The sequence below is a fragment of the Passer domesticus genome, chromosome 7, assembly GCF_036417665.1.
Source record: "Passer domesticus isolate bPasDom1 chromosome 7, bPasDom1.hap1, whole genome shotgun sequence".
Taxonomy (NCBI): Eukaryota; Metazoa; Chordata; class Aves; order Passeriformes; family Passeridae; genus Passer; species Passer domesticus.
The window spans coordinates 55,302,376-55,316,320 of NC_087480.1; the positions used below are offsets into that span (position 1 = coordinate 55,302,376).

The following is a 13,945-nucleotide window of genomic DNA, read 5'->3' on the forward strand; positions in this document are numbered from 1 at the left end:
TTTAAAATGTTTCTCAAGCCTTTCTTTGTTTTTTTTTTTTTTGTACTTGAAACAGTTTGCTATATTCAACTCCCTTCTACAAACTGTTTAAGTCTTTACAAAACTACATTTCTGAGACAAAAATACACCATTTGCTCAAAACATGAAACCCAACACAGCTTTCATATGAACACTGACCCTGTTTATGGTGAATTTGGTTTTCCAGTCTGGGTAGGGCTGGCCTCCTCTCTGTCCACCAAATTAATCTGTTAACCCCTTACACAAACAAGAGATAAGGGTCAAAAATATTGTTGTTGACAGTGAAATGAGAAAGGATTGGAATTGGTGTGTGCCCTCTCCTCCCCATTCACACAAATTCTTGCAGTCCCTACATTCTGACTAGAAGGATACAGCAGTGGTGGGATTTCAGAACATTTCAGCTAATTCATGGCTGTGATTTACTGAGGGCTGATACTGTCACAGCTCCCCCAGAGAAGGAACACAGAAAAGGAATGGGAACACTCACTGGGGCATGCGACAGAGCCTTCAGAGAACGGTCAGGATATTTCATCTGCCTTGCCCTGGCATTTCTGGGGTGCCTCAGTGAAGAGCTTCCCAGACTGAGCAACACATCCCTTTTGGTGCCAGTGTAGGATTTTGCCTCTGAAAGGTGAGGCTGACAAATTGGAACTAATCTGAGACGGTGTGGTACAGTCATCTCGCCTGCAGGGACACATTTCAGCATTCAGCTGCAGAATGCCAGCTTAAGAACAAGCTCTCGATAAAGGAAAGTTCAGGCCAAGCCTGGGGATGCACGACTTTTAAATCAAGAACACTTTTTTTTCCCCCCTTAGTCTCCCCCCTCCTCCCTGGGGATGGCAATATGATAATGCTGTACTGCAAATAGAGGGAGAAAAGTTGAGAAATCTCTCTTCACTGCACTAGTTTTCCTTTATTTCCTAAAGCTGTTTCACAGTTTAATCCATCAGAGCGGGTGAGATTAGTGCTATGGAGAAACTCACAAATATTTTTATTTTTGTGCCATGTTTTTTTAAACTAAAGCTGAAGTTCAAGTCATGCACTACCCCCAGCAAAAAGAGTCTTTCTATGCAGGTGAGAGCTGAGGACAAGTTGCCAGCTAGAAAAGAGGGAAAATTATGCTGAAGACTCTCTTTTAGCTGGGTCAAACAATGGCATCTTCCTGGGCAATTTAATTAACAAGCCCATGCAGCATAACATCATCCATACACTGTAACTACAAAGCCAGCTACACTTAGAAGTGTAATGACACCAGGTTTAAAGACTTCAAGAAAAGGGAGAAGCCTGTCTTCCTGTTCTGGAAAAGACTCTACATCCTTGGCCACAGCAAACAGCAGGTACCTGTCATTATTCTGTGTTTCAGGAAGAGCTGGGTAAAATCATGCAGCAAGAAAAGGACTTGGAGGGTAGTTTTTCCACTGAAAAAACTGTTTAAAAAACAAAACCAAACAAAGCCTACAAACCTTTTGTTCCAATTGTTTATAGACTTCCTAAACATTCTGAATTAAAGGAGCTGCTTAATCTGCCCTGTACATCCCACAAGGCACCTTGTCTTTTCATTCCTAATTGTATAGGAATAAAAATTCTTGAACTCTTGCATATACTTGAATAAATCAGTAAAGTTTAGCATCCCATTTCCATGCATCCTGATACACTGAGCTCTGACATGACATTCATTTCCATGACCATTTCTTTTAGAGCCACCTGAATACACATGCAACATATAAACAGCTTTCCTCGCAGGTGAGTCTGTGCTTTATAGTTGCAGTCCCAAACTCACTTGTTGCTGGTGATGAGAATTCCACCACATCCAAGTCAGAGTCACAACCCATTTTGTCTGTTCTCTTGAGAACGAGCAAGTTGTGTAAAACAGGCAATTCTTTGTGGCAGCATTGCAAATGTGGCTTAAACTCCTAAACCTCAGTTCACAACAGCAAAGGAAGGAGGATTTTGGATGAGAGCACAGGACTCACACCCTCAGTCAGTCCTGCATCCCCAAAAATGGCAATGAAGAAAATCTCCCCAGCCAGCTGTTACCATATCACCCTGGCTTGGTGAGTGGTTGGTTCCTGTCCTGGTGCCAGGAGAACAAGTCCATCCCATCCCATCCCATCCCATCCCATCCCATCCCATCCCATCCCATCCCATCCCATCCCATCCCATCCCATCCCATCCCATCCCATCCCCCAGAGCTGCTGACACTCTCAGGCTCCTCATGGTGCCCACTGTGCCTGGCATTCCAGAGGACAGCCAAGTGCATCCAACAGTGCACTTTGCCAGTTGTGCAAGGCTGTGCACTGGTGGGGTAAAAGAAAATCCTCTCCCACACTGGCAGGAGATCAATTTACAAACTCAAGCATGAGGTTTAATTACCCATTTCATTATCTTAGCTTGCATAGTCTGAATGTGAACCTCCAATGAACCAAAGAAATAGTCACCAGCTGCTGCTTTGAGAAGGAGGGAGATAACAGGAAGAAGTTCAAATGCCTAAAACTGCTCTTGCTGCATGTGGCACCCCTGTTTGCAAAAGCAGGGAGTTATCCCCAGCCAACAGATCTGTGTTAAACCCCACTATGTGGAAAACTTCTGAAAGTCCTATTTATGTGCTAATCTGAACAAAGACCAAAAGAGATGAAGCAGAGTTATCTAGCCTATCACTGAGAAGTCTCAGAGTTAAATTTTCAAATACAAGCAAGTGATCCTTAGAGATTTTTTTAGACATTCATCCAGTAAATTCAAGTAAATAAATTGTGATGTGCTTGTGGATTTTGTATGAGCAGGAAATAAAGTGTCTGCTGCAAATTATTCACTCAGCACTAGTTAACTGCAATGCTGGCACATTACTAGGCTTTTTAATATTCTTCTCAAGATAACAGGTAGCATTTTCCTTATTATCCTAATTTTTAAGTTATTAGTTACATTAGGCCATTTGTAAATACAATGAAGAATTGCAAGAAAGTAAAATGGCTTTTTTCAACCAGCTCATTAAAATTCTCTTTACTTCAGGGGGGTTGAAAATCGTGCATATCATGGAAAGTGAAACCAAGAGAACACCATCAATCTCAGCAATTCCAAATTAATTCACATGCCCTTCTCACTACCTGGCTTCCCAAAAGGCTTTTCAAGTTCTGAGCCATATGAATGCCTATAAAAAGCTGGATGTCTCTCAAAAACTATAAATAACAGAGCAGGGGAAAAACCCTACAGGGCAAGTGACCTTAGGGGGAAAACAAAAGCTGCTTAATTGCAGCTGCAGTTTGCTTATGTGCAAGGAACCTGGAAGAAAGGCAAGTGATGTAGTACCAGATTCTAGAGCCATTTTGGGGCCTTATTCCTGTATAGTGACACATTCTGATAAATTCCTGGTGCTGTCTGATGCCACCACTGCAGCATCACTGTCTGATTTGGGATTTGCCAAGAGCTGGGTGAGGATCACTGCAGCTGGAAGGACACCTCCTGTTCTGGGAAGTTTCACTCAGGACACCCAGAAACACTGTGGAAATCACCCCCACAACTCCCTGCTGCTTCAGCTTAACAGTGAGCAAAGAAAAGGAGAGATAAGGAGCACAGATCACAAGATCATAAATGCTGGGAAAGACCTCTAAAGCCACTGAGTCCAGCCATAACCCAGCACTGCTAATCCATGTCCCTAAGCACCAACCCACACATTTTTTTATCACTTCCAGGGACAATGATTCCACCACTGCCTTGGGCAGCCTGTTCCAGTGCCTGACCACCCTTTCAGTAAAGATTTTTTTTTTCCTAATACTTAATCTAAAACTCCCCTGGCACAACTTGAGGCTGTTTCCTCAACAAAGAGCTGCCAGCAGCCCCATTTTCTGCACCTTCTATCTTCCTCCTCAGTGGTCTCCTCACCCATAGAATAACCCAGCCTTACTCTGCTTAGCAATGCAATACCTAATTAGATCAAAGCTCAAGGTAGCCTGGCTACAAAGTGAATTGTGTTATTTAGTCTTGCACTGTAAGCAAAACCACATGCAGTATATTTCATTTCTCAGGGGCTTCTCCAGAGAACTGTGTGGTACATGTAATTGCCCCCACAAACAAATCATCAGCTAATCAACTGCTTTTCATTATCACCTCCAGCAGCACATTTATTTTGTAAATAAATGCATTAAGAGCAAACAATTTTAGGGAAAACAAAAGATTATCTGAATACGATCTCAACAGAGGAGGTGGTAAAGTAGTAATTCAAACACTGAAATGGAGCAAAATTAGCATAGGGTGGAATGATTATTCCATTCCATGTATCCCTATCTATTACAGTACAATAACAGAGTGAAATCTGTGACTTTAATGGATGATCTGGGTAGTTTAAGGGAGCTCTGATTGACTGACACATTTACATAGAGGCTGATGAGCAGCATAATGAGTGCATTTATGAAACACAGCTAAGGTCTAACTGTAAGCTGACATTAACTCCCACACTTAGAGGAAGCCTGTAGAGCAGATACCCTGCTGTCTTGGGGAGTTGCTCTCTACCTCCTGAAACAAACAAATTCCCTATTTGCCCCTTTCCTAGGTGGGAATTTCAGGAAGCACATGGTCACATAAGAATCTCCGGTTGAAGAGGAATGAATTGAAACAAGCCATGTAAGATTGAATGACAAAACAGTGCAAAGTGTACAAGGCAAATATAACAATACTTGGATTAATTCCCCACACCATACCTGTAATTTCCTAGGTAAACTCCATCAGGATTGAGCATGGGAGCAATCTTGAACACCAGGTGGTCTCTCAGTACTTTGGCAATTGGATGGTGGCTCACGAGGAAATCAATTATACCTGAGAAAAAAAATTTTAAAAGGAGTTTGAAGAGGGGTGTCCGTGACATCAATGATTTCCAGATACTACTTGAAATTTCACATATAAAATATTAGAATGATGATTCCTCCTGGTTCCTGGCACTGCTCCTGCTTCCAACAGGACAAACCACTTGCAATCACATAGCACCTGCCACCTCCTTAAAACTCCAAGAACTTTAAGAAAAAAAACTGAATCTGTCCTCATAATGCAAGTACACCACAGCTGCATAACCAGACACTGTCGAGTTTCCACAGAGGGAGAAGTTACTGCTCATCAGCTAAGCCACAGGAACAGAACCTTTCTGCTCATAAAGGAGAAATGAAGATACCCCTCACACCCAGCCTGCACAGAGCTCACCTTGTGAGTGGAAATTTGTTGAGATGAGCCATCTCAAATTCTTTTCAGCATACACCCAGACCTAGCCATGACATATGCACACAGATTTCATATCACCTGCATGTATGAAGAGGTGCAAAATGCCTCACAAAAATTGGGAGAGTTGCATAATATGTGCACTTGGCACAGGAATATTGTGCCAGTGGTGGATTGGAATTTATGAGGTCATATTCTCTTACACTCATAAAAACCAGGAGTAACTCCACCTCCTCAGCTCCTTTAGCGTGGAACCCAGGCAAGTGATGGGGAAGCAGATCCTAAATGCCTTTCCTTTGGGCACCTCACAGCACCAGAGCCTGCAGGAGCCCCTTCCTCTTGGCCTCGTCATTGCCTCAGGCCGGGGCTGGTGCTGGGGCAGGAGACAGGAATCTGACAGCTAAATTCACTGCTCATCCCTCCGCTGAGTTGGTACTGACAGAAATAGCTTCCAGGGAATTAATGTTGAGATAAATTGAGTTCCTGTGTAATCTCAGGACACCCACAGATAGGTCATGACAATTTGCTATTTATTGTAAGGTCCATCCTGTGAAGCAGGAACCATTTACTGAATTTCCCCAGAATAAATCAATCACTACGGTCTAGTAACAGGATAAAATTAAGCAGAGAAAAATTAAGGCTGCTCATCAGTAAAATTTCAGTAATGGTGAGCTCTATTAGAGTGTGGAATTGTCTCTCCAGGGTAAGAGTGGAATCCCATCATCAGAAACATTTAACACTGGACAGGGTAAAACCTCAGGGAATAGCTATAACAAGCAATAATTCAGCATAGAAGGGATGGCCTGGGCTAACTAGCTGACTTCAGACCTGATTTTTTGTGATTCAATCAGGGTATGAAAAAAAACCCCTAAACCCCATGTTTGTGCCAGGTTAAACACATTTGTTTACAGCTTGGCTGAAACATGTATTAAAGATGAAACCAAAATCTCACATTCTGCATGACTCCTTCATTTAGCTAATTTCTTAAGGCCCACTTTGTATTTCAAATACCAGAAATTCTGAGCCTAGCCTGCTGTTGGAATAAATTCTAATTTTCTGAGGCACAAGGAGAAAAATGAGGCTTCTGCAATGTCTGAGATGATCAAGATGTAGTTGACTCTAAACATCAGCAACTTTCTCATCTCAGTGACTAATCCTGAAGAGGAGAGAGAAACTTTCTGTAACCAGGTCCTCCACTCGTGAAGGAACTAAACCTGAATTTCTGAGGCAAATTAGCATATACATAATTGTATTTCTCAGGAAATGTTCCTGCAATTACCTCCTCTCGATGAAGGAAACTGAACATCGATCTGCTTTTTGGCTGGTGTTGTGACTTTTGTTCATTATCCAACAGCAAGAACATGAAGGAACTATGGGGACACAGTTGGATCCTGAATAACCAGATTTCCTAACTGTATGCAAACACAAAAAGCTTAGCTATGTTAAACTGCTGCTCTGACTGTTTCCTGACAGTGTCTGAAACATAATCCACAGTACTCACACCTGGAGGGCTCAAAATAACTTAAAGAGAAACAAGCCCTCACTTAGTCCTGGGTTTCTCAAGACTCTGTGCTGGTTTTAGTTTTGAAGAGCTTGCAACTTGACTCAACTAGACTCAAACATCACATCATTTGTGTTTTCTGAAACACTTGAAGGAGTTATTCAGAAATCAGTGTGTCCAGAGCAAGTTTTATCCCAGGTTAGATAAGACCCTTCAAGTGGAAATAAAACCAGCACAAATATTGCATTCTGTGCATTGTGGATCATTGCCTCAGCAAAGGCCCTGGCAGCACAGCAGGCAGGAACATCCACAGCTCCTCAGGCAGCAGGGAGGACTGGGAATACCTCAGGGGCAACAGGACTGCTTTTCTTTCAGGGGGTGACACAAGAGCCCAGACTCTCAGGGCTTTGCTGTGGCTGTCATGGTGCCAGTGGAGGGGCTTGTCCAGCTCTGCTCATTTCCCCCCTGGTACTGCTGCAGCCTCGCTCACAGCTTGGCAGCAGCATCTTGGCAGCTGGAAGCTGCAGTTCTCAGCTTCAGCAGGCAGCTACTATTCCCCAGGAAAGAACATGCAGTGGTGTGGAAGGCTGCACATGAACATGCAGTGGGTGAGGGTCTGCTGTGCCTGATTCACTGCTGCACCCACCTAAAGGATCTTGGGCACCGAGATCTTGGTGTCAAACATGACCCAGCATCTCCCCAGGCATCCCAGTCTGCTCGGGCTGCTGCAGCCAAGCTACCCATCAAAAGGAGATTTACTGGATTTTCTTACTTAGCAGACTGTCAGTTAAGCCTGAAGAAGCCTTACCCCATTGTAAAAATACCAAGGAAGTGTTGAAAAGAACTCTCAGAATTCTAACCTGGAAGAGGAATTTCTAAGGAGCATGAGAAAAACATGAGACAAAAGCATACATTTACATAGACAAACCTCACCCTATAATTATTGTAAGTATCTAAATAATCAAAACAACTAGGAAATAGCTTTGTCTTTCAGAGGAACCCAGTAGTTCTGGACTGTCTGAATATTCTGGATCAATAATATTTAAAATAAAAAGACAGATATCAGAGTATTAAACAAAAAATACCATTGCCGAGAACTTCGTCCTCCTGTTAATAAATCAATACAAACTAAATTTTACAGCTCCTGTAATCAGCAAGAGACATATCAGTGTATCTCATTAGGCCAGGGTTAAGAATTTGGCAGCAACCAAAGCCCATTTAATATCATTTACTTCAAGGCAGACATGGCAATACAACAGATGCCCTAATTTATTTGTTGATCTTTGTATTAAAATAACAGTTTGCTGGTAAACAGGAAGGGTAATGATGCCAGTCACCCTTGTTAGTGGCTAATAATTGCTTAAATTGTCCACTAATTGACCTGTGGTACTGTTGAAGCACTGGATCGTGTTGCAGGGCATGAAGTAAACAAGGCCACTGTAATGTTACTTTAGAGAATGACTTCTGGAAATAGAACTACTTATTGCCATAAATTTTCTTTTCACAGATGAGCAGATTAATTGGTCTGCCAATTAGTCTGCTATTAAAGAAAAAAAAGGGCTGCCCACGGATTGGTTGGATCTTCGAACTGTAGCCCCAGTTTGGGTCAAAGGAAATAATCCAATCTGAACCAGTCACGTCAGCTATGAAAAATAAGACAAGCATTATTTAAAAACACAAACCTCTGTGGCTGGAGATCAAGGAAAATAGCCAAATTACAAAATATTAACTCTTCAAGAGACTTCACAATGAAATAGAGAATGTGATGGAATGGGTCTACTGAGGCACATTACAGTGTGGAAACGTTCTCTGATTAGAAGAAGCCAAACAATATGGATTATTTTCCTCTCAAGCTTTCTGGAAAGCAATTAAAATCTTTATATTTCAAATAATAATGTGCAATTATAGATGCTGGCTGGAACCAGAACAGCTCAGAAATCAGCATTCAGCCATGACACAAGAAGAGGCTTATTCATAGTCCACTAAAAATCTACCAAAGTCTTTACATTAACTTCAAGGAGATTTTCATAGTTGCAAGCAAAAGGGAAGAAAGAATTGAAAACAAAGAAAAGGGAAAACAATACTCCCAACTGCAAGCATTGACTTAAAAATGTCAGACTGTTAAAAAACTGATTTCTTGGTAAACCCAGTTTCACTAAACTGCATTAAATCTGGACCAAAACCCTTCTACTCTGAGTCACTTCCTTATCATTATTCTTTCTCAAGGCTGCATGCAGTTTTTCAAATTTCTCCTGCCTTCAGCAACTCAGCACCTCTCATCTGCTCCAATGTTAGTTCCTGTGGCATCTTTCTGCCCAGCCCAAATTATCTGCTGGTTCTTCTCAAGCAAGTTAATCATTCACTGCTCCATAACATGTCATTTCCACTGTTCTGTTAAGACATTTCCTCAACCAACCTCCTTAAACTCTGTTAAACTTCCTGCTGGCTCTAACATGACCTCTCCACATTTGCTCCTTCCAAAGAAAAGCCAGCCTTATCCCCTGCTTTTTCCATTACTCCATCCTTTCACCCTCAGTCTGACAATATGTTTAATTGTGCAACTATATAATACATTTGCCCTGCTCCTATTAGTGAAAATCTAATCAGCGCAGATCCTAATGCAATATGGCAACTGCTAATGCAAACATACCCTGCACTGTATCTAGTATATGCCAAGAAAGAAGTGATTTATGTTTTCAGACCCATTTCCTAATGCTGAGTAGCTGCTGCTACCCTTCAGTCAGCTCACCACAGCCTGCAGGTTAAAGAGAATGTGACAATTGGGCTCTAACAGCCATGGGATCTATTCACTGGAAAATAAATGTAAAGGAGTCCCAAATGCTTATGCTCATATGAAACTATTGAAATGTACTGTTAAAGGAGACTGAATCCAGTGTGAGTGACACTATAGTTATGTTTCAAAAAATATGGGGTTAGGCTTTTTGGAGAGGTTTTTTAAATGTGATAGTGAAAAAAAAAAGGTGATAATGGTCAAGCAGTTACAATATCCTGTCTCAAAAAACAAGTACAATACACAGAATAAATGACAGCAAGCCAGCACTGTGCCTCCATTTGCCTGGGAAATGTTTCTCCTTCAGCAACAGGGCCCTCAACTGTTCAGTCTTTGCTGGATCTCATGACACTACAGGAAAAAACTCATCAACCAAAACAAAAAAAAACAAAATGTGAAAAAGACAGATGGACTCTCTTCTCCACCCCAGCATGGTGGGAAAGCTGTCACAGTCCCACTGAACCCTGCCCAGCACAGGTCACAGCAGTGCTGTGCCAGGGTGGGCTCCAGAGAACACACAGCTGCTCCTTCAGTGCAGCCCCCAGCAGAGCCCAACAGGCAGAAATGGTCCAAAAATGCCTTAGTCTTGAGGCTTCAATATTCAGCACAACACAAGAACAAAAATAAAAGCATGTGAAGGGTGATAAATGAGCAGAGCTGACTCATAGTGAGGTTACTGACATGATCTCACATCATGCTGTCACCAAAATTATTCCTACAAAAGATCATCACAGAGGGGTCCATATGCACAAGATCATCACAGATGCTGACTCTGCCCCTCCTTACAGTTCTGCTCCTCCCCCTAATGTGGAAAAACACATTGACAAACTCCAATGTGTTTTGTTTGTAGTATTTCACACTTTTTTAGAAACACATTTCTTGGGCAGGGGCAGGGGTGAAGAAGGATGATGCTAACATCAATCCAGAAAGAATCTATAGATTTTGAATGCTTTATTAGTAGGTTGCTTTATCTTTCCAAAGGTCCTTTTGGAACCCATGGCAAAACCAAGGTTTATTTCATCAAAATTATGAAAGCTAGTAGGGCTGGTGAAGAAGAACTGCACAACTAGAACAGGCACCTGGTTATGGTGTTAAATGAAGGAAAATTTGATGTCTGAATTACGTCACCAGTTTCCACATGCCCAAACTGGTGAACATCTGCATGTATATGCCTCTCTCTCAGTAGTTTCTGCAACTGAGATTGGGGAGATCCAGAGCAGTGTCTTTCCCCTCTCTGGCCACCCTCAGCACACCCAGGTGCCAGGCAAGGGAGGGCAGGAGTGCTTGCTCTCAGAGGGATGCAGCACCCTGCACAAAACCTGAGTGAGCATCCCTCAGACCCCACTTTTCAGGCCAGACTCTTCTCCTGCTTTCTCTGCTGATGTTCAGACTTGATTTACACTTCCCCCAGGAAAAGCCCAGAGGGGACCGGCATAGGCCTGGGGGAGGTACATGATGAAAAACAATCTAGGTTTTTGAAAGTGCAGAGAAGTGAACAATTTTCCCCAGTGGTTCCTGTGGACAGGAAGGTCTCAAGGGAGACAACAACTGAATAACAATTGCCCATGGCAAAACACATCAGAGCCAACCAAGGCAGGTGAGACAGCTCTAGGAAGGACATCCCTGGCTACATTATTTCTGAAGGGTACAGAAAGAAAAAGGCTCATTGATTCTCTTGAACTATCAAACCTTTTGATCACACAGCAATTTGTCCCCAGCTAGACAGGTAAATATTTCAGTGCTAAGTAAGATCTTGTTGCATGAGTTTTGTTGGTTAAAAGCAGCCCAGAAAAAGTCTGTAGGTTCCCATGGTCATTTTGGTGTTTTTTTTTTTTTTTGTTTTTTTTTTTAAACCTGCAACCATAATTGCTATTGTAAAAAAAACCCAAAAAAACAAACCAACAGTTAGTACTGGTGCACTGTGCACAGAGCCCCACTTCACCTATTTTAAAATAAGTTTTAATCAACCTGAGAGAGAAAAGTTGCACACCTAACTAAGGATCCAGCTGCAGTAAGCAGATTGATTAGAAACACATCAAGCTGTATTATGGCATGTTTGTTCTTTTATTTACTGTTTAGTCTCTCATCTATTCTCTGCTGTAACTCTTGCTCTCTTCAAAACACAGGATTAAAAGCAAAGGAAATCTCAAATAATGGGATAAAATGAATGTGCAGGAAATGAATGGGTGAATTAGATTACAGCAGATGAAACACTGAGGTCTCAAATGCAAAATGCAGAGAGTTTATTTAATTTGTTACTCTTTTAAAATGAAAATATGCTCACTGACTTGAATTAGTAATTTTCCTGTTCTAAGATATGTTAGGCCATTACAGCTAGGCCTGTTTCCAGAGCAGCGAAATAAATGGAAAACAGCCAGTCTCCCAGGGAACGCAGTCCTCACTGCATTTTGCCAACCTAGTGGAACAGTGCTAATGTCAGCTCCAGAGAAAACCACACTTCTGCTGGAGGGGCTGCCTGCAAAGGAATTGAGAATGACTGGCAACAAATACTTCAAATGGCAGAGCAAGGCACTGTGGATTTTCTCCAATTTTAATGTGCATGGTAAGCACAGACAGTAATTGATTTAAAGAAGATTTAAAAAACCCATCATTCCTGACCATTCCCTCCCTCCCTCCTCCAGCTAGCTCAGGGTTTCACAAATAATTAATCTGGAATTTGGTGTGGCTGGAACACAAATCCGTGGGAAGCAATGGGAATGATAGTCTGGAACCTCCCAGACTGGGTTTTGTCAGTATGAGAGAGAAAATGCTCTGCCAGTTGCTGACCCAAGTCAGGGCATCCCAGCCAACACATCCATCCCTCCAGGTTTCCCAGGTATCTTCTTTTGCATGTAATGATCTACCTGAGGGGACTGAAGTGTCTGGTGGAGGACCACAAGTGTGTGACAGCCCTCTGAAACACACCAGCAGATCACAGGGCGTGGGGACAGTGAGTGCCCTGTGCTACTGCATCACAGCTCTGTGATAAGACGACTCTGACCACCCTGTACCCAAACATTTCAACTGCTTTCCAGAACTACATAGTCATAAAAATCCTTCTCACATCATTGTAAGGATACAGGAGACATTTCTGCCACCACAGCCTCAAATGACATTTGGCATCTATTCGGATTGCAACTTCAATGAAGATTTGGGAAAACTGTGCCATAGTAAAACACTCTGGGACTTGTAGGTATGGAAATGGACCATATGATACCACGAGGCAGACCCTGTTTGCCATTTTAATGTGTCTGCTGATTGGACAGGACTGACTGACTTAAAATTTATTATGGATATTCCACATAAAGGAGGCACATTTACACCACTGCCTTTCATGTGCACTACCCTACTATTTTTGAGAGACTTCTACAATTAGACCGTGCAAACAAGGCCTCAGAACACCAAAGAGTTCCAGACCCTGACACTCCAGATGCATTTCAAACAGGGAGAATACACAGTGAAATGGATGTGACTGGAATAGTCAGTCACAAATCAGCAGTCTACAAGTACAATCAGTTCAGTGTAGAAAGTTGCTAAGTGATGAGTGTTTGGGATTTCCTATGTATTTTTATGAGCTGTTGCTCTTTCCTCATAAAAAGATTCACATCTGCTTTGAAGGATATGTGGCTGCTGGTGCTTGGCTGGAGCACAACATCCCAATTCAGTGCTGAAAAGATATAGATATACATTGCCAGTAAAACATAATTAAAGTTGGCATTCCCAGTGACTGGGATGTGGGACCAGGAGCCAGAATGCCAGATCTTAGTCTCTAGCACTGCTGATTTTTGGCAAGTTTCTACCAGTGTCTGCTATCTTAGTGTGTTCAACTTGAGATAGCAATGGCCAGATTTGCAGGGCAGCAAAACTGGCATCTCTGGGGCCAAAACCAGCAGATGGATTTTCCAAACAAACTCATGAAAGCTCATTGGAGCCAACTGCAGTTGGAAACATGGCAAGTGGCCACAAAATGCTAGGTGTTGAGTAAAATTCTGAAACTTTTCTGCTTTTACTCAGCTGTCACTAGTGAGATCTGAGACACTGACAGTCCATCCCCAGCCCACTCTTCCCTAAAGGCAAGCACTTTCTGAAAATCAGCCCTGTAGAGGTCAAGATGGAAAGACTTTTGGTGACAGAGACAGCCAGTGTTGCTGGGCAGTTCAAAATTGCAGCCCTGAGTATTCTCACTTCTGCTCTTTTCTTCCAATCAAGTAAGCACAGAAAGGAGCACACAAAGTGTTCCACAAACTGTAGCTGGTTCTCAGAACCTCACAGGATTACATGGAGAGGGTAAAATGTGGCATTTAATTTTGCCTGTTAAAAATTGTCAGCCAAAAAAAGAAAAGACAATTAAGCATTTTGTGAGGACAAATCCAGTTCTCACTTTAAAATTCTTTAGATACTGTCTGAAAAGCCAAAAAAAACCAAAAACAAACCAT

The 13,945-nt window shown here is 42.2% G+C and overlaps 1 protein-coding gene across 2 annotated transcripts in view; it reads right to left on the minus strand.

Annotated features, from left to right (window-relative positions):
• The window catches only part of LOC135305308 (BEN domain-containing protein 5-like), an 876,852-nt gene that overhangs the window by 175,320 nt on the left and 687,587 nt on the right, over nucleotides 1–13,945 (minus strand). For both annotated transcript variants that reach the window (XM_064428810.1, XM_064428809.1), the window contains exon 8: nucleotides 4,710–4,824. In XM_064428810.1, the coding sequence (XP_064284880.1) occupies nucleotides 4,710–4,824 (115 nt within the window). The remainder of the gene's footprint in view (nucleotides 1–4,709; nucleotides 4,825–13,945) is intronic.